The sequence below is a fragment of the Dendrobates tinctorius genome, unplaced genomic scaffold, assembly GCF_039654945.1.
Source record: "Dendrobates tinctorius isolate UK_male_01 unplaced genomic scaffold, ASM3965494v1 ptg000041l, whole genome shotgun sequence".
In the NCBI taxonomy this organism is placed as follows: Eukaryota; Metazoa; Chordata; class Amphibia; order Anura; family Dendrobatidae; genus Dendrobates; species Dendrobates tinctorius.
Genome location: NW_027361709.1, coordinates 5,184,915 through 5,212,775, shown reverse-complemented (window position 1 = coordinate 5,212,775; position 27,861 = coordinate 5,184,915). Strand labels below are relative to the sequence as shown.

General features: G+C 48.4%; 1 protein-coding gene across 1 annotated transcript in view; it reads left to right on the top strand.

Moving 5' to 3' along the window:
• The window catches only part of CHCHD6 (coiled-coil-helix-coiled-coil-helix domain containing 6), a 249,710-nt gene that overhangs the window by 93,694 nt on the left and 128,155 nt on the right, over positions 1–27,861 (top strand). The window contains 1 exon segment of the mRNA XM_073575037.1: positions 17,168–17,251. Coding sequence (XP_073431138.1) covers positions 17,168–17,251 — 84 coding nt within the window.

Genomic DNA, 27,861 nt, shown 5'->3' with positions numbered 1-27,861 from the left:
TTTTTTACCTCCTTGTCTCATTTTATGTAAAGGAATTTTTAGGTTTTACTGCTCAGAAACGTCGGTCGTTACATGAAGTTTAGCGAAAACCCATTTCCTCCATGCCGCCTCTGATTTGCCGGTCGCATATGGCATAATAACTAAAGTACAGGAGATCTAATAAAAACTTTTGTCAGCTTATGATTTTTTTTTAATACTTTTTCTTGTATGTTGTCCACCCAGGGAGGAAGAGGCATAAACAGCAGTGCCAAACCATAAAAGCCTGTAGACGGACAAATGACCCACCTTTAATGAGCGCCGACCAGAGCGATCATTGTCAGAATCAGCAGATCATTCGTCTCCATCCAGTATCATTTCTGTTGACAGTGCCTCCTTGTTTACCCATGGGAATGCATGGTCGACCACGACAATCTTTATATCCATGTAAAGGAAGCAATTGCTTTCCATTTGGTCGGATGACATTTTTACACAGGGCATTGGTCAGGGGAAAACTGTCGAGCGGCTAATCAACACCCTAAATAAATGGATCAGAAATTAATAACTTGGAATAAGCCAATATTTTTTTTTGTTTTACAGAGTTCGAAATCTCCTGCTAGTTTGCCTATCCTATTTGACCCAGGGTGTCAACATCTGGAAAATTTTAAGGCATACGGAAAGTGTATTCCAAAAATGTGTAGTAAGTGTAGACACCACTGACTTCCTCCTGTTGGGAGCATCAGGGTCGGGGTCTCCTCCTTCCTTACTCAGTCCTCTAGAGAGGAGGAGACCCTCCAGCCTGCTGCTTTCTCTCCATTGTATAAATTGGGACTTTCAGAAACCATCTGGTATTTCACAATTCCCTTAACGACATACACGGTGCGCCACCTTTGTATCTCATCTACCCATTTTTGGAGTGCCATGAAGGGGACCAAGGACCTCCTTCTCTTAATATGGTAACACAGTGCACCATTAGTAGTTATGCTCTTCTCTGATATGGAAATTTCATGTGACAAGCCACTAGACGCAGATATTTGTGTCTACATAGCTAAGGACGGACCACAAAGAATGCCATCGCACACATCATGTGGCTTCTTCACCACTGGCCTATACAGTATAATTCTAGCTGTCTGTGATCACCACTAGAGGGAGCTCACCGCATACAGATTATACATACAGCTCCCTCTAGTGGTGGTTACAGGTAGCCAAACTGCTATCGTATAACTCTTACCTTTGCAGGGTATTTGTGGCTGTGTGTCAGAAAATTGGAAATCGGACCCCTATAAAAAAAATATATATATATATATATATATATATATATAAAACTAGATGGTGGCCCGATTGTAACACATCGGGTATTCTAGAATATATATGCAGTTTATTCTTGAAGATTTAATAATAATGCAATAATGCACCCCCCAATCCTGATATGTATGGTTCTCTCACCCCCAATCCTGATATGCATTCTACCCCTAAACCCCCTATCCTGGTATGCATGGTCCCCTCACCCCCCAATCCTGGTATGCATGGTCCCCTCACCCCCCAATCCTGGTATGCATGGTCCCCTCACCCCCCAATCCTGGTATGCATGGTCCCCTCACCCCCCAATCCGGGTATGCAGGGTCCTCTCACCCCCCCAATCCTGGTATGCATGGTCCTCTCACACCCCAATCCTGGTATGCATGGTCCTCTCACCCCCCCTATCCTGGTATACATGGTCCCCTCACCCCCCTATCCTGGTATGCATGGTCCTCTCACCCCCCAATCCTGGTATGCATGGTCCCCTCACCCCCCTATCCTGGTATGCATGGTCCCCTCACCCCCCTATCCTGGTATGCATGGTCCCCTCACCCCCCAATCCTGGTGTGCATGGTCCCCTCACCCCCCAATCCGGGTATGCATGGTCCACTCACCCCCCAATCCTGGTATGCATGGTCCTCTCACCCCGCAATCCTGGTATGCATGGTCCCCTCACCCCCCTATCCTGGTATACATGGTCCCCTCACCCCCCTTTCTTTGTATGCATGGTCCCCTCACCCCCCTATCCTGGTATACATGGTCCCCTCACCCTCCTTTCTTTGTATGCATGGTCCCCTCACCCCCCCTTTGCTGGTATGCATGGTCCTCTCACACCCCAATCCTGGTATGTATGCTCACCATCACCCCCCTTTCCTGGTATCCTTGGTCCCCTCACCCCCCAATCCTGGTATGCATGGTCCCCTCACCCCCCCAATCCTGGTATGGGTATGCATGGTCCTCTCACCCCCCAATCCTGGTATGCATGGTCCTCTCACCCCGCAATCCTGGTATGCATGGTCCCCTCACCCCCCTATCCTGGTATACATGGTCCCCTCACCCCCCTTTCTTTGTATGCATGGTCCCCTCACCCCCCTATCCTGGTATACATGGTCCCCTCACCCTCCTTTCTTTGTATGCATGGTCCCCTCACCCCCCCTTTGCTGGTATGCATGGTCCTCTCACACCCCAATCCTGGTATGTATGCTCACCATCACCCCCCTTTCCTGGTATCCATGGTCCCCTCACCCCCCAATCCTGGTATGCATGGTCCCCTCACCCCCCCAATCCTGGTATGCATGGTCCCCTCACCCCCCTTTCCTGGTATGCATGGTCCCCTCACCCCCCTTTCCTGGTATGCATGGTCCTCTTAACCCCCTTTCCTGGTATGCGTGGTCCCCTCACCCCCCAATCCTGGTATGCATGGTCCTCTTACCCCCCTTTCCTGGTATGCATGGTCCCCTCACCCCCCAATCCTGGTATGCATGGTCCTCTTAACCCCCTTTCCTGGCATGCATGGTCCCCTCACCCCCCAATCCTGGTATGCATGGTCCTCTTAACCCCCTTTCCTGGTATGCATGGTCCCCTCAACCCCCTTTCCTGGTATGCATGGTCCTCTTACCCCCCTTTCCTGGTATGCATGATCCACTCACCCCCCTTTCCGCCCTGTAGCCGCGACCAATCACTGCCGCGGCCCTGTACAAAAATAATATTAAAAAATAAAAAAAAGTTATTCTCACCTTCCGACGGCCTCCTGTCTTCTTTCCACGCGCCCGGCATCGCGTTCCCAGTAATGCTTTGCGGCTTAGACCGCTGATGGCGTCAGTCTTCTTTCTCGCTCTCGCGAGAGTGACGTCGGTCTTCTTTCTCGCTCTCGAGAGAGTGACGCCATCAGCGGTCTAAGCCGCAAAGCATTACTGGGAACACGAGGCCGGGCGCATGGAAAGAAGACAGGAGGCCGTCGGAAGGTGAGAATAACTTTTTTTAATTTTAATTCTGTTTTTTACAGATTAAGGCCTGCGCCTGCCGCTGATTGGCGGCCGCGACCAATCAGCGGCAGGCGCAGCTTACCGTTACAAACAGCGGCCAATCAGCGGCCCGCGATTTTGGTTACAGACAGACACGACAAGGCGTATATATATAGATAGATATATATATAGATATATAAAAAAAATAAATCTGTACAGAATATTGGACCTTTAAAGGCAAACCAATTAAACAGAACTGTCCTTTCTGGTAAAGATTATTAGATTGTTCTTCTCTTTTAGAATTTAGTTCAATGTCTCAGTGGTTTATTAATTTTTTTTTTTTTGCACCCCCACACGCACTCTTCCCCCATCTCTTTTTTTTTTTACGCTTCAATTGGCAATTTTGGACAGCCGCGCTCATGGAGAACCAGACGTCTAACCTCAGATGAAAGGTCTAACCACAGTACAAATCTTCCCCAGCAAACTCTGTCAGAAGCCTCTGCCGCTGCCTGGTATTTTCGGCCCTTTCTATCATTTCTAGGTCGGGTTATGAATACATTACTCCCTGCGCCCCCTTCCTACTTTTTTTTTTTTAAAAAGTGTTCCATAAAAGATTTTTTTTTCTTCCCAGTTCAAAGTTTTTTTGCATTTCGTATTTTTAAGCTTTCATTAGAAAAAAGATTTAGCGGTGAAATAAATCCCCGTCTCAGGTGTGTAAGGGGTTTATGTTCGGCCCCGTCCAGCACCTGGCGAGCGGCTTCCGAGGCGACACGTTTGGAGCCTTTGTAGAAGCCACGTTTGGCCGTGTTTCCAGTGTAGGAAGCTTTGTGGAACAATGGCTGCTCGCTGCTCTTCTCTTCTCTATTCCTTAAGCTCTCTCTCTACATTGGATGAACACAAGGCTTTGTGCCGTAGAAACCCGGGCTCGATAAATCACTGACATTTTCCTTTTTTTCCTCTCTCTCTTTTCCCTCCTTTACTTCTTTCCCTCTCCCTTTTTTCATTTTGCAAAGCCTGCGGATTTGGATGAATGGGTAAGCACTGTTTGGCTTGTGTTCCTGCTTATTTCACTTGTCATATTGTCACCGTGTGGGGATTGTTTGTGGAAATTGTAGTCTATTTAATTTCCTTCTCGGATCTCCCACTCCATTTACTTTTGGACATTTTTTGTAACCGACGTTGGTAGCTGCGGATTAAGTGCAATAGAGGCGACCGGCTGGGCTTTGGGACTTTCCTAAAGTTGATATTAGACAAAACATCAGAGAGAAATCCTTACCTATTGTAACCGGCTGACTATATTCAATGTTTGACATACAGCAGAGGCTTATGGACGCCTAACGATTGTGCTGTCCCCACATGCAGGACATGTTATCGGCAGCACATCCCTGGTTGACATTGGTTGATGTGCTGGTGAATTACATGGATTTTTTATTCAAGCCTAAAAATCAAAGCGGCCGACAAATGAGTGTTTTTGCTCACTCTTCAGGGATGTTTACTTGGATCTCCAGCCATAGGCTCAGCTAAAATTTCCTTTAGGCACAGAGGAGGATGCACTATAGTGACAGCATGTCACAGGCAGGGAGAAAGCTCCAGTTGGCTGACGTTAGATGTGGTCAGACACATTTATTAGTAGCTATAGTGCATTTATTAGAAGGATCCTAAAGAGACACAGGTGCAGGAGTAATGCACAGGAGACTCTGCGGTCAGTGCGCGGTGCAGGAGTAATGCACAGGAGACTCTGCGGTCAGTGCGCGGTGCAGGAGTAATGCACAGGAGAGGCTGCGGACAGTGCATGGTGCAGGAGTAATGCACAGGAGAGGCTGCAGACAGTGCGCGGTGCAGGAGTAATGCACAGGAGAGGCTGATGACAGTGCATGGTGCAGGAGTAATGCACAGGAGAGGCTGCGGTCAGTGCGCGGTGCAGGAGTAATGCACAGGAGAGACTGCGGACAGTGCGCAGTGCAGGAGTAATGCATAGGAGAGGCTGCGGACAGTGCGCGGTGCAGGAGTAATGCATAGGAGAGACTGTGGACAGTGCGCGGTGCAGGAGTAATGCATAGGTGAGACTGGACAGTGCGTGGTGCAGGAGTAATGCATAGGAGAGACTGGACAGTGCGCGGTGCAGGAGTAATGCATAGGTGAGACTATGGACAGTGCATGGTGCAGGAGTAATGCATAGGAGAGACTGTGGACAGTGCATGGTGCAGGAGTAATGCACAGGAGAGACTGCGGACAGTGCGTGGTGCAGGAGTAATGCATAGGAGAGGCTGCGGACAGTGCGTGGTGCAGGAGTAATGCATAGGAGAGGCTGCGGACAGTGCATGGTGCAGGAGTAATGTATAGGTGAGACTGTGGACAGTGCGTGGTGCAGGAGTAATGCACAGGAGAGACTGCGGACAGTGCGTGGTGCAGGAGTAATGCATAGTAGAGGCTGCGGACAGTGTGCGGTGCAGGATTAATGCACAGGAGAGACTGGACAGTGCGCGGTGCAGGAGTAATGCATAGGTGAGACTGTGGACATTGCGTGGTGCAGGAGTAATGCACAGGAGAGACTGCGGACAGTGCGTGGTGCAGGAGTAATGCATAGGAGAGGCTGCGGACAGTGCGTGGTGCAGGAGTAATGCATAGGAGAGGCTGCGGACAGTGCATGGTGCAAGAGTAATGTATAGGTGAGACTGTGGACAGTGCGTGGTGCAGGAGTAATGCACAGGAGAGACTGCGGACAGTGCGTGGTGCAGGAGTAATGCATAGTAGAGGCTGCGGACAGTGTGCGGTGCAGGAGTAATGCACAGGAGAGACTGCCGAGAGTGCGTGGTGCATGAGTAATGCACAGGAGAGACTGAGGACAGTGCGTGGTGCAGGAGTAATGCATAGGAGAGGCTGCGGACAGTGTGCGGTGCAGGAGTAATGCACAGGAGAGACTGCAGACAGTGGTGCAGGAGTAATGCACAGGAGAGGCTGCGGACAGTGTGTGGTGCAGGAGTAATGCATAGTAGAGGCTGCGGACAGTGCGTGGTGCAGGAGTAATGCATAGGAGAGACTGCGGACAGTGCGTGGTGCAGGAGTAATGCACAGGAGAGACTGAGGACAGTGCGTGGTGCAGGAGTAATGCACAGGAGAGACTGCGGACAGTGTGTGGTGCAGGAGTAATGCATAGTAGAGGCTGCGGACAGTGCGTGGTGCAGGAGTAATGCACAGGAGAGGCTGCGGACAGTGTGTGGTGCAGGAGTAATGCATAGGAGAGGCTGCGGACAGTGCGCGGTGCAGGAGTAATGCATAGTAGAGGCTGCGGACAGTGCGTGGTGCAGGAGTAATGCACAGGAGAGGCTGCGGACAGTGTGGTGCAGGAGTAATGCATAGAGGCTGCGGACAGTGCGTGGTGCAGGAGTAATGCACAGGAGAGACTGCGGACAGTGCGTGGTGCAGGAGTAATGCATAGTAGAGGCTGCGGACAGTGCGTGGTGCAGGAGTAATGCACAGGAGAGGCTGCGGACAGTGCGCGGTGCAGGAGTAATGCATAGTAGAGGCTGCGGACAGTGCGTGGTGCAGGAGTAATGCACAGGAGAGGCTGCGGACAGTGCGTGGTGCAGGAGTAATGCACAGGAGAGGCTGCGGACAGTGTGTGGTGCAGGAGTAATGCATAGTAGAGGCTGCGGACAGTGCGTGGTGCAGGAGTAATGCATAGGAGAGACTGCGGACAGTGCGTGTTGCAGGAGTAATGCACAGGAGAGACTGAGGACAGTGCGTGGTGCAGGAGTAATGCATAGGAGAGGCTGCAGACAGTGCCTGGTGCAGGAGTAATGCACAGGAGAGGCTGCGGACAGTGCGTGGTGCAGGAGTAATGCATAGGAGAGACTGCGGACAGTGCGTGGTGCAGGAGTAATGCATAGTAGAGGCTGCGGACAGTGTGCGGTGCAGGAGTAATGCACAGGAGAGACTGCCGAGGGTGCGTGGTGCATGAGTAATGCACAGGAGAGACTGAGGACAGTGCGTGGTGCAGGAGTAATGCATAGGAGAGGCTGCGGACAGTGTGCGGTGCAGGAGTAATGCACAGGAGAGACTGCAGACAGTGGTGCAGGAGTAATGCACAGGAGAGGCTGCGGACAGTGTGTGGTGCAGGAGTAATGCATAGTAGAGGCTGCGGACAGTGCGTGGTGCAGGAGTAATGCATAGGAGAGACTGCGGACAGTGCGTGGTGCAGGAGTAATGCACAGGAGAGACTGAGGACAGTGCGTGGTGCAGGAGTAATGCACAGGAGAGACTGCGGACAGTGTGTGGTGCAGGAGTAATGCATAGTAGAGGCTGCGGACAGTGCGTGGTGCAGGAGTAATGCACAGGAGAGGCTGCGGACAGTGTGTGGTGCAGGAGTAATGCATAGGAGAGGCTGCGGACAGTGCGCGGTGCAGGAGTAATGCATAGTAGAGGCTGCGGACAGTGCGTGGTGCAGGAGTAATGCACAGGAGAGGCTGCGGACAGTGTGGTGCAGGAGTAATGCATAGAGGCTGCGGACAGTGCGTGGTGCAGGAGTAATGCACAGGAGAGACTGCGGACAGTGCGTGGTGCAGGAGTAATGCATAGTAGAGGCTGAGGACAGTGCGTGGTGCAGGAGTAATGCACAGGAGAGGCTGCGGACAGTGCGCGGTGCAGGAGTAATGCATAGTAGAGGCTGCGGACAGTGCGGGGTGCAGGAGTAATGCACAGGAGAGGCTGCGGACAGTGCGTGGTGCAGGAGTAATGCACAGGAGAGGCTGCGGACAGTGTGTGGTGCAGGAGTAATGCATAGTAGAGGCTGCGGACAGTGCGTGGTGCAGGAGTAATGCATAGGAGAGACTGCGGACAGTGCGTGTTGCAGGAGTAATGCACAGGAGAGACTGAGGACAGTGCGTGGTGCAGGAGTAATGCATAGGAGAGGCTGCAGACAGTGCCTGGTGCAGGAGTAATGCACAGGAGAGGCTGCGGACAGTGCGTGGTGCAGGAGTAATGCATAGGAGAGACTGCGGACAGTGCGTGGTGCAGGAGTAATGCACAGGAGAGACTGAGGACAGTGCGTGGTGCAGGAGTAATGCATAGGAGAGGCTGCAGACAGTGCCTGGTGCAGGAGTAATGCACAGGAGAGGCTGCGGACAGTGTGTGGTGCAGGAGTAATGCATAGTAGAGGCTGCGGACAGTGCGTGGTGCAGGAGTAATGCATAGGAGAGACTGCGGACAGTGCATGGTGCAGGAGTAATGCACAGGAGAGACTGCGGACAGTGCGTGGTGCAGGAGTAATGCATAGGAGAGGCTGCGGACAGTGCGTGGTGCAGGAGTAATGCATAGGAGAGGCTGCGGACAGTGCGTGGTGCAGGAGTAATGCATAGGAGAGGCTGCGGACAGTGCATGGTGCAGGAGTAATGTATAGGTGAGACTGTGGACAGTGCGTGGTGCAGGACTAATGCACAGGAGAGACTGCGGACAGTGCGTGGTGCAGGAGTAATGCATAGTAGAGGCTGCGGACAGTGTGCGGTGCAGGAGTAATGCACAGGAGAGACTGCCGAGAGTGCGTGGTGCATGAGTAATGCACAGGAGAGACTGAGGACAGTGCGTGGTGCAGGAGTAATGCACAGGAGAGGCTGCGGACAGTGCGTGGTGCAGGAGTAATGCACAGGAGAGGCTGCGGACAGTGTGTGGTGCAGGAGTAATGCATAGTAGAGGCTGCGGACAGTGCGTGGTGCAGGAGTAATGCATAGGAGAGACTGCGGACAGTGCGTGTTGCAGGAGTAATGCACAGGAGAGACTGAGGACAGTGCGTGGTGCAGGAGTAATGCATAGGAGAGGCTGCAGACAGTGCCTGGTGCAGGAGTAATGCACAGGAGAGGCTGCGGACAGTGCGTGGTGCAGGAGTAATGCATAGGAGAGACTGCGGACAGTGCGTGGTGCAGGAGTAATGCATAGTAGAGGCTGCGGACAGTGTGCGGTGCAGGAGTAATGCACAGGAGAGACTGCCGAGGGTGCGTGGTGCATGAGTAATGCACAGGAGAGACTGAGGACAGTGCGTGGTGCAGGAGTAATGCATAGGAGAGGCTGCGGACAGTGTGCGGTGCAGGAGTAATGCACAGGAGAGACTGCAGACAGTGGTGCAGGAGTAATGCACAGGAGAGGCTGCGGACAGTGTGTGGTGCAGGAGTAATGCATAGTAGAGGCTGCGGACAGTGCGTGGTGCAGGAGTAATGCATAGGAGAGACTGCGGACAGTGCGTGGTGCAGGAGTAATGCACAGGAGAGACTGAGGACAGTGCGTGGTGCAGGAGTAATGCACAGGAGAGACTGCGGACAGTGTGTGGTGCAGGAGTAATGCATAGTAGAGGCTGCGGACAGTGCGTGGTGCAGGAGTAATGCACAGGAGAGGCTGCGGACAGTGTGTGGTGCAGGAGTAATGCATAGGAGAGGCTGCGGACAGTGCGCGGTGCAGGAGTAATGCATAGTAGAGGCTGCGGACAGTGCGTGGTGCAGGAGTAATGCACAGGAGAGGCTGCGGACAGTGTGGTGCAGGAGTAATGCATAGAGGCTGCGGACAGTGCGTGGTGCAGGAGTAATGCACAGGAGAGACTGCGGACAGTGCGTGGTGCAGGAGTAATGCATAGTAGAGGCTGCGGACAGTGCGTGGTGCAGGAGTAATGCACAGGAGAGGCTGCGGACAGTGCGCGGTGCAGGAGTAATGCATAGTAGAGGCTGCGGACAGTGCGGGGTGCAGGAGTAATGCACAGGAGAGGCTGCGGACAGTGCGTGGTGCAGGAGTAATGCACAGGAGAGGCTGCGGACAGTGTGTGGTGCAGGAGTAATGCATAGTAGAGGCTGCGGACAGTGCGTGGTGCAGGAGTAATGCATAGGAGAGACTGCGGACAGTGCGTGTTGCAGGAGTAATGCACAGGAGAGACTGAGGACAGTGCGTGGTGCAGGAGTAATGCATAGGAGAGGCTGCAGACAGTGCCTGGTGCAGGAGTAATGCACAGGAGAGGCTGCGGACAGTGCGTGGTGCAGGAGTAATGCATAGGAGAGACTGCGGACAGTGCGTGGTGCAGGAGTAATGCACAGGAGAGACTGAGGACAGTGCGTGGTGCAGGAGTAATGCATAGGAGAGGCTGCAGACAGTGCCTGGTGCAGGAGTAATGCACAGGAGAGGCTGCGGACAGTGTGTGGTGCAGGAGTAATGCATAGTAGAGGCTGCGGACAGTGCGTGGTGCAGGAGTAATGCATAGGAGAGACTGCGGACAGTGCATGGTGCAGGAGTAATGCACAGGAGAGACTGCGGACAGTGCGTGGTGCAGGAGTAATGCATAGGAGAGGCTGCGGACAGTGCGTGGTGCAGGAGTAATGCATAGGAGAGGCTGCGGACAGTGCGTGGTGCAGGAGTAATGCATAGGAGAGGCTGCGGACAGTGCATGGTGCAGGAGTAATGTATAGGTGAGACTGTGGACAGTGCGTGGTGCAGGACTAATGCACAGGAGAGACTGCGGACAGTGCGTGGTGCAGGAGTAATGCATAGTAGAGGCTGCGGACAGTGTGCGGTGCAGGAGTAATGCACAGGAGAGACTGCCGAGAGTGCGTGGTGCATGAGTAATGCACAGGAGAGACTGAGGACAGTGCGTGGTGCAGGAGTAATGCATAGGAGAGGCTGCGGACAGTGCGGTGCAGGAGTAATGCACAGGAGAGACTGCAGACAGTGGTGCAGGAGTAATGCACAGGAGAGGCTGTGGACAGTGTGTGGTGCAGGAGTAATGTATAGGAGAGACTGCGGACAGTGCGTGGTGCAGGGAGTAATGCATAGGAGAGACTGCGGACAGTGTGTGGTGCAGGAGTAATGTATAGTAGAGGCTGCGGACAGTGCGTGGTGCAGGAGTAATGCATAGGAGAGACTGCGGACAGTGTGTGGTGCAGGAGTAATGTATAGTAGAGGCTGCGGACAGTGCGTGGTGCAGGAGTAATGCATAGGAGAGACTGCGGACAGTGCGTGGTGCAGGGAGTAATGCACAGGAGAGACTGAGGACAGTGTGTGGTGCAGGAGTAATGTATAGTAGAGGCTGCGGACAGTGCATGGTGCAGGAGTAATGCATAGGAGAGACTGTGGACAGTGCGTGGTGCAGGGAGTAGTGCACAGGAGAGACTGAGGACAGTGCGTGGTGCAGGAGTAATGCACAGGAGAGACTGCGGACAGTGTGTGGTGCAGGAGTAATGCATAGTAGAGGCTGCGGACAGTGCGTGGTGCAGGAGTAATGCACAGGAGAGGCTGCGGACAGTGTGTGGTGCAGGAGTAATGCATAGAGGCTGCGGACAGTGCGTGGTGCAGGAGTAATGCACAGGAGAGACTGCGGACAGTGCGTGGTGCAGGAGTAATGCACAGGAGAGGCTGCGGACAGTGTGTGGTGCAGGAGTAATGCATAGAGGCTGCGGACAGTGCGTGGTGCAGGAATAATGCATAGTAGAGGCTGCGGACAGTGCGTGGTGCAGGAGTAATGCACAGGAGAGGCTGCGGACAGTGCGCGGTGCAGGAGTAATGCATAGTAGAGGCTGCGGACAGTGCGTGGTGCAGGAGTAATGCACAGGAGAGGCTGCGGACAGTGCGCGGTACAGGAGTAATGCATAGTAGAGGCTGCGGACAGTGCGTGGTGCAGGAGTAATGCACAGGAGAGACTGCGGACTGTGTGGTGCAGGAGTAATGCATAGTAGAGGCTGCGGACAGTGCGTGGTGCAGGAGTAATGCATAGGAGAGGCTGCGGACAGTGCGCGGTGCAGGAGTAATGCATAGTAGAGGCTGCGGACAGTGCGTGGTGCAGGAGTAATGCACAGGAGAGGCTGCGGACAGTGTGTGGTGCAGGAGTAATGCATAGTAGAGGCTGCGGACAGTGCGTGGTGCAGGAGTAATGCATAGGAGAGACTGCGGACTGCGTGGTGCAGGAGTAATGCACAGGAGAGACTGAGGACAGTGCGTGGTGCAGGAGTAATGCATAGGAGAGGCTGCATACAGTGCCTGGTGCAGGAGTAATGCACAGGAGAGGCTGCGGACAGTGTGTGGTGCAGGAGTAATGCATAGTAGAGGCTGCGGACAGTGCGTGGTGCAGGAGTAATGCATAGGAGAGACTGCGGACAGTGCGTGGTGCAGGAGTAATGCATAGGAGAGACTGCGGACAGTGCGTGGTGCAGGAGTAATGCACAGGAGAGACTGCGGACAGCGCGTGGTGCATGAGTAATGCACAGGAGAGACTGGACAGTGTGTGGTGCAGGAGTAATGCATAGGAGAGACTATGGACAGTGCAGGAGTAATGCACAAGAGAGACTGTGGACAGTGTGTGGTGCAGGAGTAATGCATAGGAGAGACTGTGGACAGTGCAGGAGTAATGCACAGGAGAAGCTGCGGACAGTGCGTGGTGCAGGAGTAATGCACAGGAGAGACTGCGGACTGTGGACAGTGCAGGAGTAATGCACAGGAGAGACTGCGGACAGTGCGTGGTGCAGGAGTAATCCATAGGAGAGACTGCGGACAGTGCGTGGTGCAGGAGTAATGCACAGGAGAGACTGCGGACAGTGTGTGGTGCAGGAGTAATGCATAGGAGAGACTGCGGACAGTGCGTGGTGCAGGAGTAATCCATAGGAGAGACTGTGGACAGTGCGTGGTGCAGGAGTAATGCATAGGAGAGACTGCGGACAGTGCGTGGTGCAGGAGTAATCCATAGGAGAGACTGCGGACAGTGCGTGGTGCAGGAGTAATGCATAGGAGAGACTGCGGACAGTGCGTGGTGCAGGAGTAATCCATAGGAGAGACTGCGGACAGTGCGTGGTGCAGGAGTAATGCACAGGAGAGACTGCGGACAGTGCGTGGTGCAGGAGTAATCCATAGGAGAGACTGCGGACAGTGCGTGGTGCAGGAGTAATGCACAGGAGAGACTGCGGACAGTGCGTGGTGCAGGAGTAATGCATAGGAGAGACTGCGGACAGTGTGTGGTGCAGGAGTAATCCATAGGAGAGACTGCGGACAGTGCGTGGTGCAGGAGTAATGCACAGGAGAGACTGCGGACAGTGCGTGGTGCAGGAGTAATCCATAGGAGAGACTGCGGACAGTGCGTGGTGCAGGAGTAATGCACAGGAGAGACTGCGGACAGTGCGTGGTGCAGGAGTAATGCATAGGAGAGACTGCGGACAGTGCGTGGTGCAGGAGTAATCCATAGGAGAGACTGCGGACAGTGCGTGGTGCAGGAGTAATGCATAGGAGAGACTGCGGACAGTGCGTGGTGCAGGAGTAATGCATAGGAGAGACTGCGGACAGTGCGTGGTGCAGGAGTAATGCATAGGAGAGACTGTGGACAGTGCGTGGTGCAGGAGTAATGCATAGGAGAGACTGCGGACAGTGCGTGGTGCAGGAGTAATGCATAGGAGAGACTGCGGACAGTGGACAGTGCAGGAGTAATGCACAGGAGAGACTGAGGACAGTGCGTGGTGCAGGAGTAATGTACAGGAGAGGCTGCGGACAGTTCACTGTGCAGCAACATATCACAGGCAGGGAGAAAACTCCAGGACCCTGCAAGGAAAGGTAGACATGACGATAAGGCTCCTGCCAATCATCATTTACAAGAAATGGGAACCGTCCTGAAGATTTGGTGACGACAATGAAATACACATCGAAAATGTGAAGTCCCTGAATTGTCATTGTGCCGCCGCCCAGATACACTCTGCCTTATATTTTATTAGGTGAGGATTTACATGGGATTTTTTTTTTTTTTACTGTACTTTCAAATCTGTGTGATAGGAATAACAGAAAATTGAAAAAAAAAATCATCTTTTATTTGTGGGAGGAAGAGGGTCCTGCACGGGGCGCCCAAAATTACAGCAGAGTTTACAGCACAATGCAGCAGCTTCCATTATGGATTCTCATGAATATTCATCTTATTGTGCAAACTGCGGCGCAAATTATGACTTAAAAGGGTAACCAAACTTTATGATGCGTTGTGGCCCATAATTAGTAGTGCTGATCGGTCCGGGGGCCTCAAACCAAGAGCCTGAAACGCTCAACTTATTTTCGAGTGATATTCGGACCCATAGACTTTGAGCTCATGCATCACTCCACTTGTGCTGGAGAATAGGCTTTTCGCTTCTGCCCTTGGTATGAGCGATCAGTTGTGATCTTGGGACCACGATCATCACTGATTACCTCTAACGAGGGGACTATAATATATAAATAATATGTAGTTACCTTTTAAGGGTCCCTGGGACACATTTCTATCATCCGGAGCCACGTTAGAACACTGATGTAAAATAAAAATAAGGAATCCATGACAATAAACCTATAGATTAGACTTGTGATCTATTGACCGCCGCCCGGCCACGTCCACAACCTTCTCATGGCCCAACATGCTAAGTGGTTAAGAGCGAATAATGAAAGGGAGATGAGCAGTTCACAGATGAAAGCTCGTTAATTGCCGCCGCATACTTCACACCCTCCGATACCTTTCTGGCACCGGCCGGCCATTACCATGAATAACCTTCCTATTGGACGCAGTCTGCACGCTGCAGATCACAGGTCACTCTCCCTAATGAGTTTTTGCATACGTAATCTTCATTAAGTCCTGCAGCATTTCTGCTTTTCTTCCCAATCAAGACTCGTGTTAGCAGGAAAGGTTAAGCACCGTCTGGCTTCCATCGTAGCTGAACCGGGTCAGCCGCCTAACAGCCCAGATTTCCCCCCTCCCCGTTAGCACAGTCTACATACGTGAACTCCTCATTCGCCGCGGCAGCGCACAACCCGCTATTGTTTGTTTAAGGAGGATACAAATAATTCCGCCCATTGTTGCTGCAGATTTGTTGTTGGCACGAGGAAATATGCAAAAATACACATTACACGGGGGCTCAGACAAAAAGAAGGAAGCCCCATGTGCCTATTAACCATTAGCAGAGAGAAATATTTACACCCCCCCCCCTCCTAAAAAACTATATGCAGATGCACACGTGCGACTTAATTAGTAGCGGGGACTCCCAACTATTTGGACTGAACTCTTTGTGTTCCAGAGCGGGCCGCCTTACCAGTCTCATGGGGGAAACAATAGGCATGTAGGTTGCCAAGTGTCCAAGCTCGTTAGTGACGATGCATGGAGCATGCCAATTGAATATGCAAATGGTTATTAGTTCTTCCGATTTCATAGATGGAAATCAGATGGAAAGATGTATAAAATTGGATCCTTTCCCCTAACATGAAGATGGACAGCTCACAGATTTATGTTTAAAGGGGGACTATTTCTAATTAAAATGGACTTGCCCAATAATTAAAGGGGGTTTCCAGCCCATAAAAATTGGACTATAAATAGTATGTAACTTCCCATTAGCTCCGCTCGCCCCTTTCTCCGCTAGGCAGTCCATCTCAGATTCTGGCCATGGAGGGGGCTGGCTGACTGATCATTTCAGTCCCAAGCCTTTTTTTATGCATAGACGGGAAAATGGTCTGGCTTAGCTATTGATATTATCAGGTGGCGGACCCCTTCATGTGCACAGTATAAAGGATTGGAAGCGCAGTAGCCAGAACCTGGGATGAAGCTGCCAGAAGAGGAACGGGGTGTCAGAATGTCATTTCTATAGCTTGGAAAACCCCTTTAATTGTCGGTTCCTGGTGCATTGCAAAAAGAAAGCTGGTGTCTGCGGAGCGCCTCGTGTGATCGTGACGAGTAAGAAATCCTATTCTTGTCACCCAAGTATTGCATGCATCTGAACGGTTGCAATACTCTCACTTGAGACCCCCCCCCCGCTTATTTTGCGATTGTCTGAGCCCCCCACTTTCTGATCTGAAATAGAAAAGGCATCCCGTAGCCCAGATGATCTTTACTCTGGTCCCTTCCCGCTGAAGCATGCCTCGCCTCCAGGTCTTCGGCAGGATGCTGTCAGGCTCATTGAGCATCAGATGAAGCTGACATTTAAAATACGGCAAGCCAGACGGGGCTTTCGTTCCTTGCCAGATACGCTCAGCCTAAACTTCATGAAATGTCCCGGTTTACCCATTGCACGCTGCTCTTGGGAAGAATACGGGAAGCGGTCAGCCTTCAGATACAATCTTTCTTTTTAACTACCCCTGCCAGTCTTAGGAAGACGGCTCCCGACCCCTCCGGGGATCACTTCCGTCCAGGCCGCTTCATCACTTGGCTGTGTCAATTTCAACCCAACGCCTTCATAGTTTGCAAAAGTTCAAGCTCGCTTTGTAGGTCTTTCCCATAAAGCATCTCTGCAGTGCCATAAATCCGTGCGAGAAAGGAGCATAAAAAAAGCCCATCACTCACACACTTTATACCTGGTTTATAAAGTTTAGGTAAGAAAAGGAGAACAGCGCAGGAAGGTGGAATCTGACGCCTACTGTTATGGAACATACTGTCACAAAAAGAAAAAAGCTCACTGTTTTTGAAAGAACGGCGGTGCGAGGGGTCCGGCCTATTTGCTTTGCTTGATGTTACGCCATTGTGTTGCAAAAATGCAAAACTTTGCAGCGATTTGTGGACTGACTAATATCAAGGGTCGTCCCTGTGTTCCAAAGCTAGGAGTGAAGAAATTGGAAAAAGAATGGGAAATCTGAAGGAAGGACTGATTACTTCTCCTTCAGCTGCATCCAGTTTTGGCCAGAATGGGGGTTGTGTCCCCATTTTTCCCTCAGTACTACCTTTTGTTTTAAAACCTGGTCTAGAAAGAGTGGAATGGAGCGATCGATTGTGTATGTGTCATTTCAATGGGACTGACAAAGATAGCCGAGCACAGCATTTATCTGTCTTTGTGTCTTCAGCATCATAGACGTTGAATGGGTCTCCATCGATCACCAGGATCAGGGCATTTGTCCAGGAGCAGAGCGGTGGGATGCATGCCTATAGGGTCTCAGTTATGTTACGTTCCTAAGATGTGTCCTTTATTTGGTTTTCTCTACTTTTGTAGGCCAAGGAACTCCAACACAAAGAGGAAGAGCTTAAAAAACTGGATGCTTTCCACAAGGAGCAGCTGACAAGCATTGAGAAGAAGGTAAGGGTCCTACACTTGAGACCAAGTACAGAAACTAGAACTTGCAAGGCTTTGAGAAGTGAGTTCATATATTACCATTTATACTACTTTAGGGCTTCTTCAAAGTGACACACCAACATTGCTCCCTGCAATCATAAATTGGAAGAGAAAGATAGAGATATAGCTAAAATAACTTGCAAAATCGTACCCAAAATGGAAATTCCTAACTGTGTACCTATAAAGGGAATCTACTAGCTAATAGCGTCCTGTGATCACAGCAGCCTCTGTGCTGTTCTAACAAGTAGGCTCTGCAGTAGGATTTGAGCTTTTACACACATTTTCTTGGAAAAGGCTGTAACTTAACCGTATACTTACCTAATCAGATAATTACAAGTAGTTTCTGTAACTATAGAGAGAACCTAACTAATCTTGTTGTTATAGCAGCCTCTGCACTGTTCCAGACATGTAGCCTCTACGTTGTGAGTGTGGAGGGGGGGCGAAGTGACAAGTGTAATATGAGTTAGTAGGGCTGCAGAAAGAGTGACCAGAACAGACAACAGCTGTCCTTTATCCTTACATAAATAGGGAATTTCAAGCAGCTTTTGAATTTGTAGACAAAAACTACTACCTAATAATGTCCTGTGATCACAGCAGCCTCTGCACTGTAGTAGTTTCTGCACAGTAAGAGTGGAGAATGGGAAGTGGCATTTGTAATATGAGTCAGTAGTACTGTAGAAAGAGTGACCAGGGCAGGCTGTATCTTTTCCTAAACAGAGAATTACAAATAGTGTACATTAAATAGTAGGCTTTCTGTACAGATACACAAAGTACTACTAACTGATATTATATTTGCCATTTCTCCCCCCTACACTCTTACTCTGCAGAGACTACTTGCTTAAAAAAAAAAAAAGTGCGGAGGCTGCTGTGAATGAAGAACTCCTCTGCAGATAAAGTCCTGTGATCACAGCAGCCTCTGCACTGTTTTAAGCAAGTAGTCTCTGCAGAGTAAGAGTCGAATGGGGAGAAATGGCAAATGTAATGTGAGTTAGTAAGATTGTAGAAAGTGACAAGGACGGGCTGTAGCTCTGCTCTATCTATAACTTTTTGAACCATGTGACATATAATAATAATAATAAATTTTATTTTTATAGCGCCGACATATTCCGCAGCACTTTACATTTCAGAGGGGATTTGTACAGATGATAGACATTACAGCATAACAATAATCACATAGATTATAACAGATACCAAGAGGAATGAGGGCCCTGCTCGCAAGCTTACAGTCTATGAGGAAAGAGGGAGACACGAAAGGTGGGTGGTAACAGTTGCCCTGATTGTATGGACCAGCCATAATGTTAAGTGTGTAACAGTACAGACACAGAGGGCTAATGGATGCATAAAGCATGTGGGAACATGATGCGGGGAACCTGGTTATGGTAAAACTTTTGGCTGTGCCACACAGGGATAGATTAGGTTAATGTGTTGAGGCGATAGGCCAGTCTGAATAAATGCATTTTCAGGGCTCGCTTAAAATTGTTTGGATTGGGGACTAATCGTGTTGACCTGGGAAGTGCATTCCAAAGAATTGGCGCGGCACATGTAAAGTCTTGGAGACAGGAGTGGGAGGTTCTGACTATTGAGGATGCTAACCTCAGGTCATCAGCAGAACGGAGGGCGCGGGTAGGGTGGTATACTGAAACAAGGGAGGAGATGTAGGGTGGTGCTGAGCTATGGAGGGCTTTGTGGGTGAGGGTAATAAGTTTATACTGAATTCTGGAGTGGATGGGTAGCCAGTGAAATGACTGGCACAAGGTAGAGGCATCGGTGTAACGATTGGCAAGGAATATGATCCTGGCTGCAGCATTCAAGACAGATTGGAGAGGGGAGAGTTTGGTAAGAGGGAGACCGATTAGAAGAGAGTTACAATAGTCCAGACGAGAATGAATAAGAGAAAGAGTAAGGCTGTGTGCACACGATGCAGATTTGCAGCGTTTCCGCAGCGGATTTTACCGCGCAGAAACGTTGCATATCCGCATTGTGATGTACAGTACCTTTAAAATGAATGGAAAAAAAAAAACGCTGTGCAGACGCTGCGGATTTTTCCGCGCGGTTTTCCTGCGGTACAAAATCCGCAGCATGTTACTTCTTTTGTGCGGTTTTCTATCTCCCCTGTCTCCAAATCCGCAGGGGGAAAACCGCAATGGAAAACCGCACAAAAACCGCATGAAAACCGCGTGAAAAATGGAAGAAATCCGCAGGAAAAATGCAGGTCATTTGACCTGCGGTTTTCTTCGATTCTGCACGGAAAAATCCGCAGGGCTCAAAACTCCGTCTGCACTCAGCCTAAGAGTTTTTGCAGAGTCAATAGTAAGGAAAGGTCGAATTCTAGAAATGTTTTTGAGGTGCAGATGACAAGAGCGAGCCAGTGATCGAATGTGGGGGGCAAAGGAAAGCTCAGAATCAAGTATGACCCCAAGACAGCGGGCATGTTGCTGGGGAGTAATAGTGGAACCACCCACAGAAATAGCAATGTCGGGTATAGGTACATTAGAAGAGGGAGGGAACACCAGGAGTTCAGTCTTTGACAGGTTCAGTTTCAGATATAGTGAGGACATGATATTAGACACAGCGTTTAGACAATTGCCGGTGTTTTCTAGAAAGGCTGGCGTGATGTCAGGACATAACAAGAAGGGGGACTGTAGAAACTAGCACTAAAGCTATTTTTTAAGTCCGCTCTTCCGCTGCCATTTTACTTGTTGCTTTGATCTCGATTACTAAATAATGCCATCAATATTAATATCCATTACTAGATCCAAGCTCATCATCATGTTCAATCCGCACTAAATTTTAAACCCCCCCCCTTTAATGTTTTCGGCATTTTTCTTGCTTAAAAAAATGCATCAAAGTGGAGCGGCAGCCGTGACACCGAGATGCTGTTATTTGACTTCAGAATTCGGCTGATTAATGGTCGTCTCGTGTAAACAGTGCAATGGATCGAATAAGTGTAGCTGCTGTTTAGGGAACACAATAGCGCAGCTTGTAAGCTTGTTACTGCACTTATGTTTTAAACATCACGTTGTAAAGCGTCTCGGCAAGTCAAGGCCACACTGATTAAATAATGCATCCTTATCATATAGATTTCTCTCCACGATATTTTATAAAGTAAATAAAAAAGAAAAAAAAAAGTTAAGCTTATTCTAAAAAATGTGAAAACCGTTGTTCAGTATCTTCTTTATGTGATGAGATAAAGTCATCTGAGCTTCCAGGACTAAGGATCGAGGCTGCACCGCTACGAGAATCTGATGATCATATGTCACCTGTATATTTATCTCAGGAGGTGTAAGTGTATTATATGTTTCTAATAGCTGTAGGCGGCATTATAGTAGATATATTCTTGTACATAGGGAGCAGGATTATATTAGTTATATTCTTGTACATAGGAGGCAGCATTATAGTAGTTATATTCTTGTACATAGGGGCAGTATTATATTAGTTATATTCTTGTACATAGGAGCAGTATTATAGTAGTTATATTCTTGTACATAGGGGCAGTATTATAGTAGTTATATTCTTGTACATAGGGGGCAGTATTATAGTAGTTATATTCTTGTATATAGAGGCAGTATTATAGTAGTTATATTCTTGTACATAGGAGCAGTATTATAGTAGTTATATTCTTGTACATAGGGGGCAGTATTTTATTATATTCTTGTACATAGGAGCAGTATTATAGTAGTTATATTCTTGTATATAGAGGCAGTATTATAGTAGTTATATTCTTGTACATAGGGGCAGTATTATAGTAGTTATATTCTTGTACATAGGGGGCAGTGTTATAGTAGTTATATTCTTGTACATTGGGGCAGTATTATAGTAGTTATATTCTTGTATATAGAGGCAGTATTATAGTAGTTATATTCTTGTACATAGGAGCAGTATTATAGTAGTTATATTCTTGTACATAGAGGGCAGTATTATAGTAGTTATATTCTTGTACATAGGGGGCAGTATTATAGTAGTTATATTCTTGTACGTAGGAGCAGTATTATAGTAGTTATGTTCTTGTACATAGGGGCAGTATTATAGTAGTTATATTCTTGTACATAGGGGGCAGTATTATAGTAGTTATATTCTTGTACGTAGGAGCAGTATTATAGTAGTTATGTTCTTGTACATAGGAGCAGTATTATAGTAGTTATATTCTTGTACATAGGAGCAGTATTATAGTAGTTATATTCTTGTACATAGAGGCAGTATTATAGTAGTTATATTCCTGTACATAGGTAGGAGCAGTATTATAGAAGTTACATTCTTGTACATAGGGGCAGTATTATAGTAGTTACATTCTTGTACATAGGGGCAGCATTATAGTAGTTATATTCTTGTACATAGGGGGCAGTATTATAGTAGTTACATTCTTGTACATAGAGGCAGTATTATAGTAGTTATATTCTTGTACATAGGGGGCAGTATTATAGTAGTTATATTGTTGTACATAGGGAGCAGTATTATAGTAGTTACATTCTTGTGCATAGGGGCAGTATTATAGTAGTTATATTCTTGTACATAGGGGCAGTATTATAGTAGTTATATTCCTGTACATAGGAGGCAGTATTATAGAAGTTACATTCTTGTGCATAGAGGCAGTATTATAGTAGTTATATTCTTGTACATAGGGGCAGTATTATAGTAGTTATATTGTACATAGAGGCAGTATTATAGTAGTTATATTGTTGTACATAGGGGGCAGTATTATAGTAGTTACATTCTTGTACATAGGGGCAGTATTATAGTAGTTACATTCTTGTACATAGGGGCAGCATTATAGTAGTTATATTCTTGTACATAGGGGGCAGTATTATAGTAGTTACATTCTTGTACATAGAGGCAGTATTATAGTAGTTATATTCTTGTACATAGGGGGCAGTATTATAGTAGTTATATTGTTGTACATAGGGAGCAGTATTATAGTAGTTACATTCTTGTGCATAGGGGCAGTATTATAGTAGTTATATTCTTGTACATAGGGGCAGTATTATAGTAGTTATATTCCTGTACCATAGGAGGCAGTATTATAGAAGTTATATTCTTGTACATAGGGGGCAGTATTATAGTAGTTATTTTGTACATAGAGGCAGTATTATAGTAGTTATATTGTTGTACATAGGGGGCAGTATTATAGTAGTTATATTCTTGTACAGAGGGGCAGTATTATAGTAGTTATATTCCTGTACCATAGGAGGCAGTATTATAGAAGTTATATTCTTGTTCATAGGGGGCAGTATTATAGTAGTTATTTTGTACATAGAGGCAGTATTATAGTAGTTATATTGTTGTACATAGGGGGCAGTATTATAGTAGTTATATTCTTGTACAGAGGGGCAGTATTATAGTAGTTATATTCTTGTACATAGGGGTAGTATTATAGTAGTTATATTCTTGTACATAGGGGGCAGTATTGTAGTAGTTATATTCTTGTACATAGGAGTAGTATTATAGTAGTTATATTCTTGGACACAGGGGGTTGTTTCCTCATAACTTTGGGGCAGTATTATGGTAGTTGATTCTTCATAGCTTTGGGGCTGTATTATAGCAGTTGTTTCCTCATATCTTTGGGGCAGTGTTATAGTAGATATTTCATCATACCTTTGGGGCAGTATTATAGTAGTTGCTTCCTCATACCTTTGGGGCAGTATTATAGCAGTTGTTTCCTCATACCTTTGGGGCAGTATTATAGCAGTTGCTTCCTCATTGTTTTGGGGCTGTATTATAGTAGTTGTTTCCTCACACCTTTGGGGCAGTATTATAGCAGTTGTTTCCTCACACCTTCGGGGCAGTATTATAGTAGTTGCTTCCTCACATCTTTGGGGCAGTATTATAGCAGTTGTTTCCGCATACCTTTGGGGCAGTATTATAGTAGTTACCGCTGTCACTTCCCCTCACGCTCTTCTGAACAGTGAGACAGTTTATTAGCAGTAGCGAGCACAGTATATTCCTCCATGAGATCTTTGCTTTCTGCTGGAACATGATCGGAGTTGTATTCTAGATAAATAATGGGGTGTTACCCTTTTATTTCCTCCTGTGACTTTCTAGCCGTTTTCCTAATTTTATAGCCGTCCTGTGACTTGTAGTGTGATAATCCCACAAGCTGAAGGCCGAACAATGTATCTGCTCACCTTGTGCTTAACACAGGAAATCCAAAAGTGCGTTTATTAGGTCTGTAAACTGTGCAAAAAGGCCCTTTTGGCAGCGAGGGGGAAATGAAAAAATCCAGACAGCGTTTCTCATAATCCCACAATAAAGCTTAATTCTGTCAAAAAAAGAAAAAAAAGCGAAGGAAACAACAACCTTTCTTTTTGTGCTTTTTTTATTCTGTGGAATGAAAGCCGTAGACACGGTACACTCATTCTTTTTTATTAGCTGAAGCTTTTATATAATTTCACTTTCATTTACTGAATGTACACAGACCTTGACATTTTCTGTTTCTATAGTCACAACCGTAAAGCTTCTCCTAATACTTATTGTATTTTCTTCCTTTTCTTTTTCCATCCCCTCCTCCCTGCACCTTTTACCATCACGCCGCGTCCTCGCCCCCTTTACAGACTTGGTGGTGGTAAACATAACCCTCTGCTAAGTCCTTAGTACTCGCTGTTTTCAGGGAAAATGGAAAAATAAAGGAAAAAAAAACAATAAAATAAAACTCAAAGCTTCATAAACGGCTCTGTGCTAATTAACGTGCGGGCGCACAGCTTAATGCCGTCATGCTATACATTTTGGCACGTTAATTTATATTTTTTTCCTCCGCTCTTCTAAGTGGGAGGAATAAGGCACAGTTGATGAGAGACCAGGCGAGGATTAAATCGGTTCTCATATATTCTGAAAAACATTTTGCCTTATGGCGTCTTGTTCCGGTAAGGATCCTGCAGTTTGTCATCTTTTGTAAAAGTTTAATAAAGCTTGTTGACAGATCTAAAAGGATTTTAAAAATGTCCCATTTCGTTGGATTTAAAGGCAACTTGACGGGTCACTCCCCCCCCCCCCCAGTGTGCATTAAAGCAATTGAGACGAGCAAAAGGATTTACAGGTCCATCAGTCATATCAGTAGTCCATGGCGCCTTTTCTGATTTGTAGGTCCGGGCGCCACGTCATGCGTGAATCACATGACAAGGTGTGGAGACACGAGGGTCAGTGGGTAGTTTCATCTACTGGCCTGGCTGACTTCAGAGAGACCGCACGGGCCAGAGGTCTTCCCACTGAACGCCTGTACTGAACACTACTCAGACAGCACATAGTGACGGTACAACAACCGCTAAGAGTTTATTGGATCTCCAGTAGTTATTGGCATATAATCGTAGTACATTCCCAGCAAGGACACAAGATGTGAAAAGATTTGGAGGTGCACTGAAATAGAAAGCGATACCAGAGTGAGTAAAACAAACCGCGAAATACAAAATACAGTATTAAGTACGTACTGTTAGAGAATATAACACCTTCTTCCTACAAAGAGACACTAGATAGGTGCAGGATAAAGGACATTAAAAGCATATAGAGAAACCCTAGCTGGTTTTTTACTTGCTTAAACTGTATTCACTGACATGCATGACATAGACTCCATTACCACTGACTGATGTACAACAATGTCTCCTGTGTATGTGCGACTGAGTAGTGAGGAGCAGCTGCAGTATCTCTCCTGTGTATGTGCGACTGAGCAGTGAGGCAGCTGCAGTATCTCTCCTGTGTATGTGCGACTGAGCAGTGAGGAGCAGCTACAGTATCTCTCCTTTATATGTGGGACTGAGCAGTGAGGAGCAGCTGCAGTATCTCTCCTGTGTATGTGTGACTGAGCAGTGAGGAGCAGCTACAGTAACTCTCCTGTGTATGTGCGACTGAGCGGTGAGGAGCAGCTGCAGTATCTCTCCTGTGTATGTGCGACTGAGCGGTGAGGAGCAGCTGCAGTATCTCTCCTGTGTATGTGCGACTGAGCGGTGAGGAGCAGCTGCAGTATCTCTCCTGTGTATGTGTGACTGAGCGGTGAGGAGCAGCTGCAGTATCTCTCCTGTGTATGTGCGACTGAACGGTGAGGAGCAGCTACAGTATCTCTCCTGTGTATGTGCGACTGAGCGGTGAGGAGCAGCTGCAGTATCTCTCCTGTGTATGTGCGACTGAGCAGTGAGAAGCAGCTGCAGTATCTCTTGCTCTGTGTTTGACACTGTGTGCTGTGAGAGGTGAGGAGCAGCTACACCATTTCCCCCCAGATGCAGATGGTGTCAGGTCAGATTCTTGGCCTTTGCTGGTATTGCTGTCCTGTATGGGGAAGGAGCCACAATCTTGTTCTCAGTGCCTGTACTGTCCAGCTGCCGTGTTTGTGGATTTTCGGAGAATCACTAACAAAGTCTGACACATCATCATCGTTGCACAAAGACTTAAAGCCAGATCAGCTTCATCTTCCTATAAATGAAAAAGTTACAAATTAAACTTTTTGTGTTTAATACTAGAAATCTCCAATGGTGCGATGGAGTATGGGAGATGGTGGGACTCTGCCGCATTTTTAATATTTCAATCGCAGCTGCGTTTTTAGCCAGTTGGCATTGTCTGCAGTGCAGGATGCTGCTTATCATCACAAGCATACAGCCGGCTTGGCGTCGTCCACCGTTCTGCCTTGTGACTGACAGACGTCTCCTCCTCGTTATCTCTTCCTGGAGAATTCTCTTTGCAGGAGCAGAAATTAGGCTGCAAGTGGAGTATTTCAGTGTTTTTGACTCATTGCCATCCAGGTGAGTAATGGGCCCTTGTGATTGTGAAGGCCAAACCCGCAACAGATCTAAAGTGGTGAACATGTTGCTGTGCATCCAGGGTCTGGTTCATTTTGGAGGCCCAGAGGCCATTTTACCCATTAGAGGACAGCGGTAGGATCGGGTATGTTAAATTTCAATGCCTGACCGGCTGATAGATTAGCTTCTTCTAGAGATGTCTGGCAGTTACTACCCTCTCCCTACTGCAAACATTTGCACGCTCAACCAAACCGAAAGGGCATGTATACAGTGGGAGTACAGCTATGCATTTGCTCCGGCTACTTACCATTCTTGAGAACTAAAGGATGGGGCATATTAAAGTACAGTATGCCTGATTCATACTCCTTCCCCAACATCTGTTTTTGGAGGAGAGTGACAATAATTTCATTTGAGAGTGATCCTAAAGCTTAACATGGATGTCTCTGAAACGTTCTCTCAAGCTAACAGCTTTTCATCCGGACTCCGTCATACGCACGCACGGCTAAGGGAAGAAGTACCTAAGCTTTAGTGGCGTCCTATCACTTATGATCTTTAAAGGGGTTTTTCTCCTTCGCCTCATTGGGGGACACAGATACTGTGGGTGTATGCTTCTGCCGCTAAGAGGCTGACACTAAGTGAACAAAAGAGGTTAGCTCCTCCTCCGCTGTAGACACCCTCACCCCTATTGCGGGCGGAAATCAGTTCTTTGCTTAGTGTCCTTTGGAGGCACACACGTCTGGATGTCTCCAGACTATTTTTTTTCTTTTCTTCTTTTCTTCCCATGAAGATGAGACAAGGGCGACGGATCCTATTGAAAGGGTCCGATCTCCCCAAACCATCAATGGGCGAGCACGCGTTGAGTATCCTTTCCCGCACCGTGGGGCGTATCTGGGGCTTTTTCCCCAGACTTCTATTTTTCTTTTATATTTTATGAAGATGAGACCGGGGCAACGTATCCTATTGAAAGGATCCGATTTCCCAAAACCATCAACGGGTGAGCACGTGCGAGTGTCCCTCCACGTATCCTCTCCCGCGACGTGGGACATAATGCCGGACTTACCCCTGTCCACCCCTAGGTATTGAAACCATGTGCTTGCACAGAGGCACAAGACTAGTCTGTGCGGCCCCCACTGCTCCACCAACTCTAGACGGCGGTCCTGCATGGCGGCGGACAGTCCCTCTCCTCACCGCCTGAAGGGGTTAGATGGAGCTAGGGTGACTGCACCCTAATTTTATCGAGGCCCCCTCACATACCTGCGCTCAGGCTGAAGAGGATCATCGGTGAGGAGAGGGTCTGGGAGGGCTCCTGCAAAGATCCGAGGGCTGGAGCCCCCAGCCGGCGGAAGCCACCAGCCATGCAAGGCGGGAGTGGCTGGATCCGTCAGGAGGCGCCGCGCCGGTTAGTAGTGCCATGTTTTGTCAGCGCCTTGGAACCGCGTCCCCCCCTTCCCCGGTCGGGTAGGGAAAAATTGAGGTTGCGGCTTTAGCACTGGGCGGCGGCGAAGAAATTTGGGCCCCGGCTTCGGAGCGTGGCTAGGCCGCAGAACAGAAGTACCGCCCCTATAGCGGTTTTTACATGCTGGTGACTCATTCCCACAGCTGGTGGCGTGCGATTTGAAGGTGGAAGCGTCCAGGACAGGGGGGGCGCAGGACTGGGGTAAGTGCTGCCCGAGAGGCCACGCTATAGGGAGACTGAGGTGCTACCTCCTTCCCCCTCCCCAGCGGCGGACAGGTACAGCGTGTCCAAAAAAGCAAAGACGCACACGTTCTTTTACGCTGCATGCATCTCTTGTTGCGCTGCGTTTCTGCAGGCGCAGAGCAAGCGATTATGCGAATCCGAACGCCCCCAGGAGCCCTCCC